The sequence below is a fragment of the Littorina saxatilis genome, linkage group LG8 (assembly GCF_037325665.1).
Source record: "Littorina saxatilis isolate snail1 linkage group LG8, US_GU_Lsax_2.0, whole genome shotgun sequence".
Lineage (NCBI taxonomy): Eukaryota > Metazoa > Mollusca > Gastropoda > Littorinimorpha > Littorinidae > Littorina > Littorina saxatilis.
Genome location: NC_090252.1, coordinates 9,141,896 through 9,162,356, shown reverse-complemented (window position 1 = coordinate 9,162,356; position 20,461 = coordinate 9,141,896). Strand labels below are relative to the sequence as shown.

The window sequence follows — 20,461 nt, the reverse complement described above, 5'->3', positions numbered from 1 at the left end:
CACACAGACACACACTCACACACACTCACACACACACACCCACACCCACATGTACAAACACACAGACACACACTCACACAAACATACACACACACACACATGTACAAACACACAGACACACTCACACAAACATACACACACACACAAACATACACACACACACACACACATGTGTGCACGCACGCACGCACACACACCCACACACACACCACACTCTTTTCCTGAGAGAGAGAGACAAGAGAGAAATAGAGAAAGAGACGAGAGAGACGAGAGAGAAACAGAGAGACGAGAGAGAAACAGAGAGAGACAGACTGAGAGAGAGGAGTCACACTAATTGATGGAAAGCTTGTAATATTATCAGTTTAGAATTTGAAATAAGCACCCTAAAAATGTAAGGTAAAAGGAAAAACACCACATTTTTCTTTTCCTCTGTGCAGAATAGGTATTTTGTGTTGAAAGAAGTTCATCGGTATATATATCAACGTGATACAGTGGAACCCCCCTTTTAAGACCCCCCAATTTAGGATTTCCTCCCTTTTAAGACCCTGTTTTTCTGACTTTTTCTTCATAACCCCTGTGCATGTATAGTTTGTTGGTTATGTTTGGTCGGTTTCTTTGCCTGTGCGTGTATAGTATGCTTGTCGATGTATGTATTGTAAAGCGCTAAGAGTAGACATTTTTCTAGAATAGCGCTATAAAAGTTTGCATTATTATTATTATTATTATAACCTCTGTAAATTTACCCCCATTTTAAAGACTCCCTGCATTTTAAGACTCCCTGCATTTTAAGACTCCCTGCATTTTAAGACCCAATTTTCTCAGATTTTTGGAGGTCTTAAAAGGGGGTTCCGCTGTAGTTGAGGCAAGAAGGACGGCATCTTCAATTTCCCTGTCAACTGAACCTAATTCAAACCATGGACGAACTCCTGCTCAGGAGCAGATATTGGATTGTGACCAAAATCAAACTGGCCTTTGCACTGCCCAAACTGACCCTAAAAAGACACACTGTAAGGGCTCCACAAGGCATGTTTACTGAGCTATTGTTCTGAAGCCAACTTGGCCAGCACAGCACACAGTCACACAAATGACCCTAATGAACAGATGCCAATCTAGCCTGGGGAAAGGGAGGGTGGTGGGGGGGGGGGCCTAATTAACCGTGTAACCAAGGATGGGTTGCCATCCCCACTAGCTCTGAGAACAGTGGTACATGTCATGAGGCACAGAAGTTGTTTGGTGTCCGCAGTCGGACACACTTATTTCATACCGACTGTCGACTGTCGTTTCTGCAGAGAATAGAGCTGCCATACTTTCCCACCGTGAAAAAAAGTGACACCATTCGGACTGGCTTAATTTTCTGAAAATAACCGACAGTTGCGCAGTCATTTAGACAAAATTTCTCACCAACATCTCCGTGACAGTGTGAGTAGAAATGCTTCTAAGCAGCTCAAAGTGCCCCTAAAGTTGATGGCGTGTTAATTGTCTTTCGTACTGATGGCTATCAATCATCAAGTGGACAAATTCAACCCACATCAGCAATTGCAAACACACTCTTTCCACTTCAGTGTCTAATAACCTCTGACCATATCAATCAAAAGGTTGCACAAGAAGAAGGGGATGGGTTGGGGGGGGGGGGAAGGGGCATGAGTGACATAGCCATTTCACTTTAAAAGGGCTGACTTTTGACCCCAGGCAGTAGTCTGTAGATTAAAAGAAGGTTGATTTTCATGTCACAAACAGGGAAGTAGTTTGCAAGCCAACACAACAACACATCGACACACATGTCTCGGTCATTGACTGACATGACATTGATATGGATGGAGACAGGCCTTGACAGTTTAAAGCAACAAACCCCACTTGAAAACTCTTGCTGGACCTGCCTTGAAAAGTATTGCAAAGTTTATGTACACATTATAAAACTTCTAGCAAGTAGTTTGCTGTTATCGAACAAGAAACGGAAGGACTTCATAGTCCAATGTGTGTCATTATATGCTCTCAACAGTTGAAGTATTAGCGATTAAGTTAAACAAGCATTTCTGAGACAGAAATAATGAAAATCATAAAATTGTCAGCGGTGAATTCAGAAAAATAAGTTAAACATTAGTGCGAGTCACCCTAACCAGCAATTTACTCAGCATAAGAAGTAGGTGCATGGGCCTTCAAGTTCAATCCATTTAAAGCAATTTATTCATGAATCTGATAAGGATACTTTGAAACCAGGAAAATACTGGAGAAGCTAACTGATTGTGTTACTCAAGACAGTACTGAGAGACTGAATAAACCCGGTCACTAAAACAAGGATAACTTCAATGTTAAAATCCTTAAGTTAAAATAAGATTGCGGTAGCGCACTCATTCCATGTCACGCTACCGCTCAAAATCAAACTAATTATCAGACAACATTTACCTCAATGTTGTACTTTCACTTATTGGCTCTGAATGTTTATTTTCCCACTGAATAAATTGCAGATAGATTTTTCACGGTGATATCATTTGCACCATAAGATGAAGTCTGACCACATACTGTTATAAGGCAGGGTTTTATAAACACAAATACTGATCAACCTATAAACCATACGAGCCCATCACTGGAAAAACTGAAGACAATGACTATGGCAATGACAACGACAATCCTTAATTTAACCATGCAGGGTACAAGAACAAGAACAGATATGCTTTTTCTGTATCTGGCCTAACAGAGGGGCTAATCTTTTATGGCTAAAATAATAACTTAAAAAACCAAAGACAAGCGATAGTTGTGACAGTGCAGGGTTTAACCTGGGAGAAAAAGGCAATGGGACATTAATATTGTCCCCCTCAACCAAATTCCGATGGGACATTGTCTAAGGCAAGAAGCACCAAAGAGGCCTGTACGCGTTTTGACTAAAGATGCAAAATGGTGCAATATGGTGCCATCTGAGAATTAGCCGCTATATCGTGTTATATATGTGTGTGTGTGTGTGTGTGTGTGTGTGTGTGTGTGTGTGTGTGTGTGTGTGTGTGTGTGTGTGTGTGTGTGTGTGTGAGTGTGAGTGTGTGTGTGTGTGTGTGTAAACTGTACATTTGCTGGCGCAGTGGTACGTAACCTCAATGCGCCCTTTGACGCACTGAAGGGAATTGTGATGGGACATTTTCAGATTTAATGCGCCAATGGCGCAGGGCGCACTAGCAAATGAAACCCTGCAGTGTCAATCTGTCTCCTTGATTTCATTTTCACATTTGTGCCCAAGACATCTTAGGAACAGACAGATAAAATCTGAAATCTTGGTACTGTGGAAAATGTAAGACAATCAGGTCTTATTCCAACAGATGTCATTAAAATAAATGGGAGGGTCTTAAACTGGGGCTTTACAGTGAACAAATAAATAAATACGTTAATTTGTTCATCAATAAATCCTATACAAATAAATCAAGAAGTTAATTCAATCAATCAATCAATCAATCAATCAATCACTTTATAAATAAATAAATAAATAAATAAATAATACATATTTTTGTTTTCACAGCCTGCACACTGGTCCCTACCTGCAGAAGACGTCAAACTCAAAGACGGAGATGTAGTCGTTACAGGTGAGGTCGATGGTGGACTTGAGCGCCATGGCCTCTAGCGGTGAACTGATGGGGTGCGTCTCGTTTAGCGTGATGCGAAACTCTTTCCATGGGACAATGATCCTGGCAACAGCATGGAAAACAACTTTAGATTATGCTGTGTAATAGCTTCCACAAAGACTTATAAGTTCTTAAAGACATCTTGTAAGGTGTAAAAAAAAGATATCTTGCAAGTGGTTTAACAAAGATACCTTTTTAAGTTGTAAGCAAAGATGTTTTTTAAGTTGTATGCAAAGATGTATTAAAAGATGTATTTTATATATCAGGCATGGGAATTGAATAAAGTAAAAAAGGCGGAAAATTTATAACTGAAGACGCGAAGCGTCAAGTCGACGGCGCGAAGCGCTTAGCCTTACTAGGGGGGTCCGGGGGCATGCCCCCCCGGAAAAAATTTTTCTCCAAAGAACCCAGATGGTGCAATCTGGTGTCATCTGAGCTCCAAGTTTGCCATTAAATTCTGTTTTTAGAATCAGAGTTTTTAGTACAAAAATGTACCAATTTTTGCTTTTTTGAAGAAAAAATTATATACATGTATTATATGGTTTAAATTTGTAAAAAAATTGATCTGTTGAGACAAACAGGAAAATGTAACTTGTAACACAATCTGTGCAATCTGGTTTACTTTCAAACATAAAAGTTCAATAACTGAGGCGGGCGGTAGCAGTGCGTGAACAAAGTACGGAAAGTTTTCGCGGGATTTTGCGCAAAGGCCAAAGTAACCGGTGCTTTTTTTGTGTGCCTCCCCCCCTTTATTTTTTCGGCGGACACTTTTGCATTTTCGGCGGAACAAAAAAAAAATTCGGCGAAAATCCGCCGTTCGGCGGACAATTCCCATGCCTGATATATTGTAAGATATAAGCAAAGATATCTTGCAAGTGGTTAACAAAGATATCTTGTAAGATGTAAAGAAAGATTTCTTGCAAGTTGTAAGGCACAAAAAATAAATAGTCTGTTTACGGTAACAATAAGGCCAAAAAAATAGGGTCGATAGGTCGGGAATTTTTTTTCTCTTTTTTTCTTTCTCCCAAAAACCATATTTTTAAGTTATTTTGCCAAAAAACAAAGACCTTTTTTTTCCCCCAAATGCCCAAAAAAAGTCTAGGGTCGTGCGAAAAAATAGGGTTGGTCGGGATACCGTAAACAGACTATTTTTTTGTTTTGGCCTAAGCGTGTGGAACGCCAAGGAAGAAGAAGTTTTGTACGATATAAGCAGTCTTCGACGAAGCAACATCCGGATCACCCTTCATCAGTATTGGTCTGAACATTACTGTGTATCGTGCTTGTGAACTTTAAATATCAATACTCAATCAATCAATATGAGGCTTATATCGCGCGTATTCCGTGGGTACTACAGTTCTAAGCGCAGGGATTTTTAAAAAAAATTTTTATGCAATTTATATCGCGCACATGTTCAAGGCGCAGGGATTTATTTATGCCGTGTGAGATGGATTTTTTTTACACAATACATCACGCATTCACATCGGCCAGCAGATCGCAGCCATTTCGGCGCATATCCTACTTTTCACGGCCTATTATTCCAAGTCACACATACTTCAAGGTTCTGGTGATTGCTTTGTTTTGTTTATGGCCACAACCTTGCCGTTCTTGTTTTATTACTCTAGTTTAAGACTTTGTTTCACACCAAAATCATAACAAGTCCCTTTTTTGTGCAGTACTAGCTCTCACATATTGACTCCTTTGTCAGAAAGAGGCATACAATTCAAGGGCAGTGGAAAGATGATTTCAGCAAATATACCAGCAGAGTTTTATTTGTATCGTATGCCCGTATAAATATGGCCACTGAAGCCTTTCTCTTGATGCATTGCCAGATACAGCAATATCCTGAATTAGCCCCAGCAGAAGCTTAGCCAAGTAGGAATATGAAAAAAAAAACCTTTTTGTGTATTGCCAGTCAGTTTGAGGAAATATGGCTACAGAATTTTATTTGTAACATAAACATAATAATATGCTTGAATAAATATGGCCACTGAAGCCTCTCTCTTGACGTTCTGCCAGAAACATACAGCAATATCCGGAATCCAGCCCCATTTCAAGCTAAGCCCAGTGGGATACACACACAGAAACTGTCAGTCCCACACAGGATCAAATTCAGGCCACTGCCAAATACAGCTATCCTACTTAAACATGTATTATATATGAATTACATTACACCTGTGATGTTAGGTCCCTCCGATGCGACAGGCCATCTGCTAAGAAAGGACACTTGTCTTTTAGTCTGTTAATGTTATCTAAACCAAAGTATTAACTTTGATGAAAGACCAGTCCAGCAATGTGGGGAGACTTTTGGCACGTCCCAAGGAGGACCTTAATGGCAGGTACCACTAGTATGTAGACCAACTTTTGCTGCAGTTCATTGTACTACCACAATAGAGTCAAGTATCTCATTACATTACATTCAAACTTCCTGGTCCCTGTGTGAAGTGTGTGCTTCAACACTGTCTATGATGTCCTGATATGTTACATTTTATCAACTGGACTGGGTGGCCGAGTGGTAACGTACTTGCGCTCGGAATCGAGAGGTTGCGTGTTCGACTCTGGGTCAGGCCGCTATTTTCTCCCCCCTTTCCTAACCTAGGTGGTGGGTTCAAGTGCTAGTCTTTCGGATGAGACGAAAAACCGAGGTCCCTTCGTGTACACTATATTGGGTGTGCACGTTAAAGATCCCACGATTGACAAAAGGGTCTTTCCTGGCAAAATTGTATAGGCATAGATAAAAATGTCCATCAAAATATCCGTGTGACTTGGAATAAAGGCCGTGAAAGGTAAAGTTTCGCCTAATAGGCTTGAGGTTTGCTGGTCGATGTGAATGCGTTATATATTGTGTGTAAAAAATGTTTGTTTGTCTGTCTGTCTGTAAAAAATTCCATTTCACACGGCAGAAATTAGTATGTAAAGCGCGGAGAGCACAGTTAATTGTGGTTCGCGCTATATAAGCTCACCATAATAAATAATAATAATCAACTAACTCTTTTGCGTGTGCTTCACCATGTACCTCATTTCCTGGACCCATATTTTCCTGTCTGTTCAATCCCTGTGTTATTTCCTCATGTGCATTTCCGCATGCACTAGTGTGAGTGTTAATAAAAACTTGTTATTGCAGGGATGGGACTTGGGCAGAAATTGAAAAAACTAAAAATTACTAAGAGAAATGTATATCATTTTAGACCACGCAAAGTGTACAGTGGAAGGGTTCGAGCTGAGGGTTTCTATAATGTGGCCATAAAAAATGGGCTATTTAATAATGTGTTAGGAAAAATCTTATTTTTGCCGTTCTGCATACAATTCAGTCTCATCTCTGTTATTCTGTACATGTTTCCCCCCATTTGCCTTAAATGTGCTTTTTCTTTCCTGACACTATATTCCTTGTGAAATATATACACTTGGGTTTAAATTTGTTTCATATATTACCATACTAATATCGACTCAGCATTTTGAAAAGTCAGACTATGATAGAATAAAATTATCATGGGGACGCTTTATGGGCCTTGCGACTAATTAATGCAATTGTTTCTAACCAACAAAACCAAACTTAAAAATCTAATTCCAAACTCTAGTTAACGCAATAACAGTTACAATGAGTGTGTCTGCTCGCATGAACCTTGTTTAATGTCAACCTTTATTGATCCTGCTCTTTTATTCCACACCCAGCCACGAAATGCAATGCACATGTGCACTCTACCTGCGAGCCAAAAAGTGTTTGTTTGGCGATGTCAAGGACACGTTTTCTGTTTAATTGAACAAGCCTGTCATTTCGCCAGCCAGCCAGTGCATGGAACTTCACAGCGATTCGCCCAAGCATAAAGACAGGTATGAATGCACCACAGACAAGCATTATATGAACAATGTATTTCACTCTGTCAGTGCTTTGGCATGCATTGGAAATACCCTGCTGTGAGGGGTGCATGCATTTGAGTGGAAGGACCTGCAGTGTGTTTGTGAAAACCCTGGCTGAATTTACTGAACGCTAGGCTAGCCAAGCCCTCTATGGAAAGTTGCCATGAGTAATGCTGGCACTGGTCAATAACATAGTTACAGAGGGTTTTGTCTGCTGGTACAGTTACAGAGGTGTTTCCTTCTCCCAAAACCCCATTACAATGTACAGCCATGTTGAGTACAGTGGTACCTGTGATGAAAGGACCCTTGGCACTTGTGGAAAGTGTCCCTAAATTGCAGGTGGCCTGTCATGACAGGTACATTTGGTATTTTTTTGTAAAAAATCTATTTGTGACAAATAACTACAGAAGGTGTTCTTTATATATATATATACATGTGTTTATGGCGGGGGGGGGGGGGGGGGACAAGTGTGTACATACTTACATACATGTGCATGCATGCCTCTGTTGGCTCATTTTCATATATATATTCATGATTCTTTTCTTTCTTTATTTGGTGTTTAACGTCGTTTTCAACCACGAAGGTTAATATATCGCGACGGGATATATTCATGATAATTATTCATAGATTATGACTGAACAAAAAACAACGTACAATTGTCTACATGTGTATGCACACGTACCATTGTACTTTCCGTCTTCTTGTGTCTAAACAATGTGTTCTCCCTGCCCTACACCTACTCTAACAATGTCATGTACAACAATCATCACAAAACAGATAACAAAACAAATCAAGAGGTCAACACTGCCAACATGTCACCACTTTCCCCATCATGGGAATAACTGTAGCCCTCAACCCTAAAGCTATAAGCTGTGCAGTCAGGCAGTCCCCAGTTCAGTAATCTGACATGGGGCACATTTCTGCACACAGGGTCACGGCACTACAGGCACTGAGGCAGAGGTCAGTATGGATGGGTCATATCCTGTCCCCTAGCCAGCACTGATGTGCACAGTGTCACCTCTCTCACTCACCGTTTGCACAGACGGTCTTAAAAACCGCAGTCAGTGTGGTCTGGGGGTCACAGCTTGCACCTCTTAGGTCAAAAAGGAGGGGGCTGGAGGTGGGGGGGGGGGGTGAGGGCTATTGTTTTAAGGTTTTGTCTGTCACAGCTCTCAGTCTCACTGTCCTAACCATATCCGTCTGCCTCCAAAGATGGTTGTATTTGTAACCTGATCTGAGCAACTCGGGGAAAAGGATGTCAAGAATCATCAGTAGATAATTGCCTGTGATGAAAATACAACCATGGGACCGAATAAAAGTGTCCCTCTCTAACAGGTAGCCTGTCACGGGAGGGAATATTTGAGACAGAGACAGTAGGGTGTACACTACATTGGGGTGTGCACGTTAAAGATCCCACGATTGACAAAAAGGTCTTTCCTGGCAAAATTGTATAGGCATAGATAAAAATGTCCACCAAAATACCCGTGTGACTTGGAATAATAGGCCGTGAAAAGTAGGATATGCGCCGAAATGGCTGCAATCTGCTGGCCGATGTGAATGCGTGATGTATTGTGTAAAAAAATTCCATCTCACACGGCATAAATAAATCGCATAAAATAAAATAAAATAAATAAACAAAATCCCTGCGCTTAGAACTGTACCCACGGAATACGCGCGATATAAGCCTCATATTGATCATATTGATTGATTGATATTGGACGGTGGCCTCTTGTAAGAGGGACCTGACAATACTGCGATCACTGTTAAGCAGTCAATAACACACATCATGTCCAGTGCTAAGTCTCAACCATTCAAACTTGCAAACCTTGAAGGAAGAAAACCACTTCAGAGAGAGATGTGAGAAATGAAACAAGGTAAAACAATCAATACTGTGCCAATAACATCAAAGAACATTTAGGAAGGAAGGGACAAGTAAGCCTAATGTAAAAACAATGTCCTCACCTCTTTGACAAGATATGTTCATTGAAGAAAGCAATTTTTAACCCAGGAACATACAGAGTATACTTCCCTCTTTCAAGGAAACATTGAGTGACTAAACAAAGCCTGAACACACTCTCTCTTTCTCGCATTGTCTCACTCTCACTCTGTCTGTCTGTGTCTGTGTCTCTCTCTGTCTCCCTCTCTGTCTCTGTCTCTGTCTCTCTCTCTCTTCTTCTTCGGCGTTCCAGGCCCTCTCTCTCCTCTCTCTCTCTCTCTCTCTCTCTCTCTCTCTCTCTTTAGTTAGTCCCTCTTTAGGGTGAGGGCTGGATGTAAAAAAGCAGACCACTGCTTAATCTACTACCCTCGTTAAATAAAGAATTGTCATTCTCTCTCTCTCTCTCTCTCTCTCTCTCTCTCTCTCTCTCTCTCTCTCTCTCTCTCTCTCTCTCTCTCTCTCCCTCCCTCCCTCCCTCCCTCCCTCCCTCTGTGTACATAAACATTTTTTTTATCTAAAAACTAGAGAATCAGAGAGACACACAGTCTCCTCTTTCTCCACTCAGCCTCTCCCTCCCAACAATCTCTGTCTGAATCTCTGCATCTTTTATGATCTTAATATCATTTTATGCATGTTGCAGACCTTTCCACGCAATAACCACTGGCAATAGCATCAGTGGTGCACAGAGCACAAGTTTTCATTCATTCATTGCCAAAGTGGTGCTTCCGGTGCTAGCTGCACTAACACTAGAGCAGCACAGCTCTGCTGAAGGCACAGGGCTGATTTGTGCACAGATAGTCAAGAACTGGAAGGCTGAGTTTTCAAGTGTGCCCTTATTCTCTTTTGGTTACTAGTGGTAAGGGTAGGGTACTTGGTAACTGGGCGTAATTTGATGATGGGACGAATTTCAGGGCATTGTTTTATGTAGGTTATAGAGTCTGGGATTTGTTTCTGGTGTGTGTGTGTGTGTGTGTGTGTGTGTGTGTGTGTGTGTGTGTGTGTGTGTGTGTGTGTGTGTGTGCGCATGTGTGTTCGTATGTGTGTGTGTGTTCGTATGTGTGTGCGTCTGTGTGTGTGAGTGACTCAATGAACAGTGACTATGTGTCTGTCTGCATGTGTCTGTGTGTGTGTTTAAAGCTTAACATAGCTTGCAAAGAGCACAGGGAGCTGACTTGATACCTTAGTCTTTGGACCTTAGGACAATAAGACTATACCTTCCAATCTGAGTTTAATTTAAAACCTGTATCTCACTAATTATGCCCAGACCTGCCTACCCCAAAAATTACAAGGAGTAATGAGCCCAGCCAAAAAGAGTAATCTGGTGGTAGAAAGAGTAGTTTTTCGTTGCCAAAAGTAACGGCCATCGTTGGGTGTGACTAAAAGGAGAACCCAAAATAAAGAATATGACACTACCTTGCCTGTAGACATCCTCATTTTTCTCCCAACGGAGAAATAGTTGTTCATAAAGTCTTGCAGACCACGAAGGGCCATATCAGGGCGGTGCTGCTTTGACATTTAACATGCGCCACACACAAGACAGAAGACGCAGCACAGGCTAATTCATGTCTCACCCAGTCACATTATTCTGACACCGGACCAACCAGTCCTGAGCACTAACCCCATAATGCCAGACGCCAGGCGGAGCAGCCACTAGATTGCCAATTTTAAAGTCTTAGGTATGACCCGGCCAGGGTTCGAACCCACGACCTCCCGATCACGGGGCGGACGCCTTACCACTAGGCCAACCGTGCCGGTAACTGATACCATTACCAGTGTCATTTTCTGCCAAATACATTCAAAAACATCCCACTCTGCAAGGGAAGCAGCCATTAAGCTGTTGATTTTTGTTATGTGATCACACAGACATGTCTGAAACTAGGAGGAATGCTACTGTTTCATGTTAATCATCATTAACATGAAACAGTAGCATTCCTCCTAGTTTCAGACATGTCTGTGTGATCACATAACAAAAACAAGAGGCGAAGCCTTCAAGGCTCACGTAAGAAATCGACAAACAGTAACACAAACTCAATCACTTCGTCACACATACACACACACACACACACAGTAAGAGGCATAGGTGACACTGTGCAAGAAAGCGAGACACTAGATCTAGATCTGAATGGCCGATTTCGAAGAAAAAACTAGTCTCGGCCTGCTCAAAATAACAATGACCGAGACTTTCAGTAATTCCTTCGCGTGACGTCTAACCCTCTTACGTCATAATGTGACGTCTTCAAATGTTGTGACGTCTTCAAATGTTAAAGTTTCTACCACAGACATACATACATGTATACATACATACATACATATGCACGCACGCACGCACGCACGCACGCACAGACAGACAAAAGTTAGCATCGCATAGGCTACACTTACGTGAGCCAATTAATAATGTCTGGACAGATGAGTACCCCCCTTTTAAGACCTCCAAAAACCTGAGAAAACAGGGTCTTAAAAAGGAGGGAGTCTTTAAGTGGGGGTACATTTACAGAGGTTATGAACAGAAAATCTGAGAAAACAAGGTCTTGAAAAGGAGGGAGTCTTAAATTGGGGGGTCTTAAGGGGGGTTCCACTGTAGTATGGGAGCGTACATGATCATTGTCATTCACACATGAAGGAAGGTTCTTTGATGCTCCAGAAAATCCCTTGGCGCTAGTATTTTTTCAAACCGGTACAAAAACTTTTATGGTGCAAACAGTCCAGAAAAAAACAGTAGGCTGGTCATTGGAACCAGTTAGAGTCCAACTCAGACTCAAAGTACTGGTTTTAATGTTCTACCAGCGAAAAAAAACACGGTAGGTCATACCTGCAGCCAATTTTGTTCCGGTATTTTCTCGTTTCAACCGGTAAAATACCGGTATTTACCGGTTAATGCCAATACTGTTGACAATCAGCCTTTATGCTGATCATCAACTCTCTTCTGTTAGGTACTTTTGACAAACATGTTTTAATATACCTATCTGAATGTGTTGAGAATTTTCCTGTTGCTGGTTGACTTGAGCACAGGTATTCTAAGCATTACTGTTAAATGTCATGTCAGCTTTCAAAACACTTGTCATAATAGTCATAGTAATAACTAAATAAGTTTTTGTCCTGTCAGATTAATCAGGGAAAATGTTACAGAGAAAAATGTATTTGAGGTAACTATCCTTTTTTTCTATACACAAACAGACACTGAACTTGTTTTCATCGATCAGAAAAACAATACATTGGATAAAAAATAAAATAACAGCCTGCTAGTGCAACCTAGAAACACACACACACACAGTGACACACACAGTGACACAAACACACACACAAACGCAACACAGTTATCCTGACATTAAACAAACTGGAGTGAGTTATTTTCATGATGTATGTCATGGAATGCACACTATATTTTATGACAACAGGTAGAATGTAACTGAGTGAATAAATAACTTACGCTGACCAATTATTAACTATAAACAATGACTCACTAAACAATAGCTTCACTAATGAAGTCTGTCACGTTATAAATGTTGTGCACATGACCCAGGAAGTTAAAGTGCGGAGTATGTACATGTATACATTATGTATACAGTTGTTCTCATAGTCTTACAGATCAAACAGAACATGTGATCACATGAATTGATAAAGTGATGAACCTATGGCTCTATAATGTGATTCACTTATTGTTAAACATAAAAATTGTAAATGTTTCGTACACCAACAGTTTTTCCTGAGGAATTCAAGCAATATTCTCATTTGTTCACCTTGTTATGGTAACTACTTGACTCTCAGTGCTTTAGACTTTGCTGAAAATAAAATTTTGTTATCGGGTATTCATCATCTCATAATAATATTCTTCTCAAGTGGAATTTGGTAATGGTATTAACAGTACTTGGCAATGTCATAGCAATAATAAGATGTTTAATGAATTGCTGAGAGAACATATGTGACCCTCCACCACGAAATGAGTCGCATGTCATCTCGTGCGTTTCTGCGCTAGGCTTAATAAAAGTCCGGGGAGTGTCTGGTAACAGTGTGAGGATAACCTAAGTCACAGGCTTATTACCCAAACAGTTTCCGCTCTTTTCTAAAACGGTTTTCACCACTGGATAGAGCATAAAAAACTCTGTAGGAAAATGTAAAAATATGAAAATCATGCAAAGGTGACATGCGACTCATTCTGTCGTGGAGGGTCACATATTATGGTTAAATATGACGGAAAAAGCTACCACCCTGGGTAAGGCCCAAAAGAAAAATATGTCTGTTTCCGGTAACCCGACCGACCCTATTTTTAAGCGCCGACCCTAAAGTTTTTTTTCGCTTTTCGTACCAAAAAAAATGTTTACAAAAATTATGAAGTCAAGTATACTTTAATTAGTTTCAATATATATCTAGGTCAAAAACATGTGCTAAATAATTGTAAGTAAACTAAGAAAGCGTTTAAAAAATTAAAAATTTAAAAACAAACGTAAAAAGACGTTAACAAAACGTAAGAAAAAGGTTAAAAAAAAAAATTAAAATAAAAAAAGTTTATATACATTTAATGTGTACTGCAAAAAATCAGCAAATGAGCGCCATACACTCATTTCTGTGAGAATCAGATAATAAAGTGTTATCATTGTTCAATGGCTTTATTGTCATTTTTGCGTAAAAAGATAGATTTAACTCCGGACCGTAAGTTATTTTGCATTGCATGTATCAAATTCAAAGGTATGGCGGTACAATTTGGACCTATTGTTTTTTTAAAGCCAGGACATTTGGACCTATTGGTTTTTTTAAGGGAGGTCCAAATGACCTATTGTCTTCTTAGGCTGGCAACAACACTGGATCAGTAACATTGTCAGCAATTGTAAGCAAAGTATTTTGTAAAAAAAAAAAAATACAACAGGACTGAGATAAAATCAAAATCAAATTTTAAAAATCAACAGCAATGCCAATAGTGATTCATCAGGTGTGCTAACAAGCTAAGCAAGTCAGGAGCTAGAGTCAGGAAAAAGGGAAAGTCATAAACCATGGCAGTAAAAGGACCATGTCATCAAACTTCACAGAATGCACTGCCTGGAGGTTGTCATGCCTGGCTGAGTCACACCTTGCTTCACAGCAACTGCATCAGCCAGAATGCACTCTCTTCCCTGCCCCTCCCCCTTTTCCCCCCTTCCTCCCCCTCCCTCACTTTTCACGCTCCATCCCACCCGTATCACTCACTTGTCTCCAAAAGATCGTCTCCACCAATCTGAAGCATCGCCTTTGGTGATTCTGAAAGAGTCCCCGCTGTAGATTCCGTTGGGATAAATAGCTTTTAATTCAGCAAGCATGTGAGAGAACACCAGAGACAGCTTCGTCAGGTTGCGACGGGAGTGCGCGTTTTCGTCAAACATTTTATCCTTGCCGTCACGGAACAGTTTAATAGTGTTTTTGCATTTGTTCATGAGGTTCTCCAGAAAAATTCTGAAGTATTCACAGTCGTTGAGAGCCTGGAGCTTGTCGTCGTACTTGGAACATATCATTCGCAAGTGTTGATAGCTGTCTGGAAGAATGTCCAAAATGAACGGAGGGCTGTTTCGAAGGTTCATCCGAGGATGCTGGCACATTTTCACCACTTTGTCCATCATCTTCCATGATTTCTCGATCGTCCGTTTATCCACGACTAGAAGCTTCGGTGGAACAAAGATGCGACTGAAAACAGCACCAATATTCTTGGACTGTTGGGGTTTCGCTCTTCCACTACTGAGCGCCATTTTGTCCTTCCTGGTTGCCTCTCCCGATTCCCAACGATCCGTCCACTACGTTTCACTCCGTGTGTTTGTGAATGAGGTGAAACTGAGTGGGCGAGGGCAGTCCTCTGCGTTCAAAGCAACGTTGCGCCCGATTATATTACAGGATGAAATCTGTAAGAGAGTGTGTGTAAATTAATAGCACTGAACAAGGTCTCTGTGTCGTCTGCTACCGTAACGTGGTAAAGTCAGACTAACATACGAACAGTAAAAAGAAGTGTTTTTTCCCTCAGGAACTGAACAAAAATTGGAATGGTTTGAAAAGCATAGTTTGACTGCACGAGTCTTGTTCGCAGCAAATAACATGTGTGTTAAACGTCAATTCTCGATCTTTTTCTCACGTCGAGGTAATAAATCAGAGACAGAATTCAGAAAGCAATGTTCGGACTGAATTCCTTAAAATTTGAACAGCACGTGAAAGAGGGGAAATGCTGAGCGTGAATTTCTGAGAACTTTCTTGTTTTCATTTGTTTTAAACACTTTCTTTCCCTAAGTTTTTCTCTTTTGCATTATCCCCAGCCACCCTTGGCCTCTTGCCACAAGGTCTGTGTGTCAGTACGTGTTTGTGTGTGTCGTGAGTGTCGTGTGTGTGTGCCAGTGTGTGTGTCAATGTGTCTCAGTGTGTCATGTGTGTGTGGTGGTCAGTCCCGGGTGTGTGTGGTACTGTTATCACTGATGTGTGTGTCCGGGGCCGGCCGGCTTGGCAGTACTGTCAGCCGTCTTCGGTGTGCGTCGACGTACTACATCATCAGTGGGGATGGCACTGGTGTGGACCAATGTTTAACTGACGCCCACATCAGTTGAAGACATAGTAGTTTATGGAGAAAACAGAAACTGCTCTTACAACCAAACTTGAACTATGTGACAAGTGCCTTTGGTGAGTCTGTGTCTGCGCCGGTCATAGACGTGTCGCATCTCCGTCAGTGTGGCGCCAGTACACTGAGCAGCGAGAGTTTGAGTTTCCAGTTTTTTAAGTCTATTCCGAAACCACTGTGGTGAGACAGACAGGACAGACAAGTCAGTCAACCCCAGGCCCTCGTCTGTTCGACTGGCGGCGGGCCGAGGCTTTGCGAGCGGCCGCACTGACTGACTGGATTTTGTCTGTTTCTTGGAACGTGCCCCCGAACACTTCTGCTTTCTGTAGTGTACACACTCACTGTGACTGCCATGCTCTACTGAATGTACACGGGGTTGAAGACTCGGAGATTCTCCTGCCTAGTAAGAATACGACTGTATTAATAAAGTACAGTGGTGTTATTTAGCAGGAGACCTCACGCCCCCACCCCGGCTCCTACCAACTTCATTACCTCACATGCACATAACATCAAATGTTTATAAAAGCCGCAGGGAGTCACTGGCCACATGTACATGGAAGTGGCGTTTGCTAGACTATAATGATGACAGTCCGCTTATTTGTGAACTGCCACCGGTTACGTACGTACGTTCTGTCGATCTCACCGTTCGAGGTAAGCCTAAGGTTGATAGCTGCCCCCTCCCGTTTACTTCGTATCACTGAGTTTGGAAAGCTAACTCAAATAGCGTTAATTTCAAGTATGATCGGCATTATGTTGACAATCGAGCTACGATATGCATTGACCAATCGGCGAAAGACGCCGCTGACGGCATTTCATGAAATGATTTCACATACCCAGAGTTCCAAACGGTTTTGAAGATTTTGAAGATTTCGTTTAAGACGTCGACGCTCTATGCCGGGCGGTTATATAAAGGGAAACAATTAAGCGGTTAAAAACGGGCGTCGACAGAGCCAATGAAGGGGGATACGAACTTGTAGATCATATACCTGTGGTAGACAGTATAATCGCCCCTTTCTAATTATACTCTTAATGTGATCTTATTTCCTTGTAAGCTAGGCCCTACATTTTCTCTCGTAGGTGTTAATGTGCATCACCTCAGATCTGTTCCAGCGTTAGAAGTTCCACGGAATAAGAGCATCCTACAACTTTGAACATTAAAACAATTCAACAACCTGTCTGCTTCCTTGTCAGGGTGGGAATTGTTTGCTGGATTAAATTAGCAGATTGACATGAGTGTCAATTACGAAATAAAGTCCAACAAGAGCATTCCCACTTTGCACAGTTAGGATGCAGCCAGGCTGTTTATCAGTGCAAGCATGTGTTTTAAGTTCAAGTGAAGGATGCTCTCCCATGAAAAAGGTGAAACAGACCTATTGTGGTTAAACCATATTCATGAGAACAACTGTTACTTTTCACCTCAGCAGGGCCGGACCAAATGAGTTGTAAGGGGGGGGGTTCCTCCTTTTTTTTGGGGGGGGGGGGGGGGGGCAAATCAGCGAAGTGGCGAAGCCACAAGCGCGCGCCTGCATGCTCCCCCGGAAAATTTTTGAAAAACGGTTAAAATCTGTGCAATCTGGTGCATTCTGGGCCTTGTTTTGAGGGTAAAGAGCAGCATTGGTTTGGTGCTAAAACTAGTAAAAACAAGAGGCGAAGCCTTCAAGGCTCACGTAAGAAATCGACAAACAGTAACACAAACTCAATCACTCCGTCACACATACACACACACACACACACACACACACACACACACACACACACACACACACACAGAAAGAGCATAGGTGAAACTGTGCAAGAAAGCGAGACACTAGATCTAGATCTGTCTGTCTGCATGTAGCCTACTTACAGGGACACGACTGCCAACTAGTCTCGGCCCGCTCAAAATAATAATGACCGAGACTTTCAGTACTTCCTTCGCGTGACGTCTAACCCTCTTACGTCATAATGTGACGTCAATGTAATGTGACGTCTTCAAATGTTAGAGTTTCTACCACAGACATACACACGCACGCACGCACATACGCACGCACGCACGCACGCACAGACAGACAAAGTTACGATCGCATAGGCTACACTTACGTGAGCCAAAAAACCCACTCAAAGCAAGGTACATGCTTTTTCCAGGGGTGGGGTTCCGGAACCCCTGGAACCCCCCCCCCCCCCCCCCCCCCCCCCCCCCCCCTGGGTCCGGCCCTGCCTCAGCGATGGGCATAATTGTCTTGTTCTTCGAAATAACAGAGCTCAAGCAGAACTCTGATTCGTGTCAACATCGATAGCGTTCAGCAGTTATGACCTCAGAAGACAGTAAAACCCTCTTACCTAAAACACAGAAAGCATTTTAAAAGTTTTCCGGCAGCTCACAGCCCGCTCTCTGACACAGGTATCGATAGGTGAAATAAAGATACACAGAACTTCCGAGTCAGTCGTTTGCTCAGTCTTTCAACGCGTCTTCATGGTACCCGTGCCGTGAATGTCAGGCCCCCTCTCACTGACTCTGATGACAAAATCACTTCGCAATAAAGGACACCTTCCGTTGTTCCTTTGTAATCGAGACCAAAATATACATGTCACGTCGTGACGGGCCATCTATCTATCTATCTATACATATATACGACTAGTGTCTGTCTGTCTGTCTGTCTGTCTGTTCGCGATGCACGGCCAAAGTTTTCGGTGGATCTTTTTCAAATTTGGACACCGTATTCAGCTACACGTGACCCCGGACACAACCTCATCGATGAGATATTTCAACACGTGCTCTCAGCGCGCAGCGCTGTGCGCGCTGAACCGATTTTTTTGTTTTTTTGTTTTTTGTTGTCGGGATCCACTACCAGTAACTCTTCCTTATCTTCTCCAGTGTTTTCAGCCGCGATTATCTCCCTTCCTCCGTGTGGCGTCAATCCATATTCCCGTTACTACGTTACTATTTTTAGAAGGTCACTGCACGTTACTATTTTTAGAAGGTCTCCAGTGTTTTGCGCGTTTATCTCCTTTCCTTCGTGCGCAGCCTGGTATTCGGCTCTACTTCTTCCCGGCGAGGCCGGTACCCGGCGAAGCGGGTAATCATCTAGTCTGCAATATAGGGACACTTCTGCCTGGTTCCAAGGCTGTCCTTTCATCGCAGGGACCACAAGAAGTCAATGACAATGGCGGGTTACCTTTTTCACTCACGCATTGCGGCGGCATTATTGATATCTCTCTCTCTCTCTCTCTCTCTCTCTCTCTCTCTCTCTCTCTCTCTCTCTCTCTCTCTCTCTCTCTCTCTCTCTCTTTCTCTCTCTCTTTCTCTCTCTCTGTCTTACTCAATTTTCTCATAACTGATTACAATGATTTGACTGGTATCCACACTGAGTTGACCAAGCCGCCAAGAAGGCCACGTCAAGACAAAACAGCAGAGTGTCCGAGAAAGCTCAAGACCAGGCTTCTCAGATGAGTACGTTATATTAATTCCTCCCATAGGATACAAAGAAAGGTAACAATATAGAAACACGAACATACCCAGCATGCCTCCCCCGAAACTGATCGGCGTATGCCGCCTGAATGGCGGGTTAAAAACGGTAACACACGTAAAAATCCACTCGTGCTAAAAACATGAGTGAACATGGGAGTCTGAGCCCATGAACGAAGAAGAAGAAGAATGATATGTTGGTTCTGGGTAACGTGATCAAAATAAATAGGGTCGGTAAGGTCGGCTTTTTTAAAATTTTATTTTTGTATTGTTAGTCGGTATGGTTCTCAAAATGTGCCAAAGGTTGGTTTTTTTAGACTTTTTTTTTTTAGAAATGAAAAAAAATTGGAGGGTCGGCGGGAAAAAATAGGGTCGGTCGGGTTACCCTAAACTGACAAACATATATTTTTGTTTGGCCTTAGTAGTGGTGGCGGTTGGAAAATAAAGTTCATTTTGCTTCTTATCAACTGTGTATCTACCTGCTACGGCACACACAAAGAAATAGGTGTGGTTAAGGTAACATAGCCCCAAAAAATAGGAAGGTAGGCAATCACTTCTTTTTTTTTTAAACTTTTTTTTCTAATGTGTACAAATTAAAACCTACTTGACAGGGAAATAAGTGTGCGACTCGAGAGCTTTCGCTTTCATTGCGTTTTCTGCACTCGTTTTCTTGTTTTTTGTGGTGTTTTTTTGACAAATGTAATAAAAAGTTATAGGGTCGGCCCGAGTAAAACTTAATAGGGTAGGTCGGGTTACCGTAACCACACCTATTTTTTTTTAGGCCTAATCCTAAATGTCAAATCAAATTTATTTTGATCAGTGACCGCTGAAAAGAAGAACTTGAAGTTGCATACATGTACATGTGGTACTACGTGTATAGTAATGGAAGCGAGAGGAACGTGACTGACGACTGGGTGGGCGCAGGCCGCAGCTGCCGTACGAGAATGGTGTCGTGCTTCTTTAAACATGTGTGCATTACTGTTTCCAAAGTGGTTATTGGGGTTTTCGGAATCCGAAGAAAAAAATTTGTAATAGCAATAAAATACAAGTGTTCCAGT

General features: G+C 41.9%; 1 protein-coding gene across 2 annotated transcripts in view; it reads right to left on the bottom strand.

Annotated features, from left to right (window-relative positions):
- LOC138972717 (E3 ubiquitin-protein ligase CBL-B-like) overlaps positions 1 to 15,208 on the bottom strand; it is a 33,471-nt gene extending 18,263 nt beyond the window's left edge. Inside the window, exons 1-2 of one of the 2 annotated variants that reach the window (XM_070345373.1) lie at positions 14,575 to 15,208; positions 3,522 to 3,668 (exon numbers count right to left, since the gene is read on the bottom strand). In XM_070345373.1, the coding sequence (XP_070201474.1) occupies positions 3,522 to 3,668; positions 14,575 to 15,107 (680 nt within the window). In that variant the 5' untranslated portion in view covers positions 15,108 to 15,208. The remainder of the gene's footprint in view (positions 1 to 3,521; positions 3,669 to 14,574) is intronic. The other variant, XM_070345372.1, reaches the window with a different exon arrangement.
- Between the last annotated feature and the right edge of the window lie 5,253 nt (positions 15,209 to 20,461).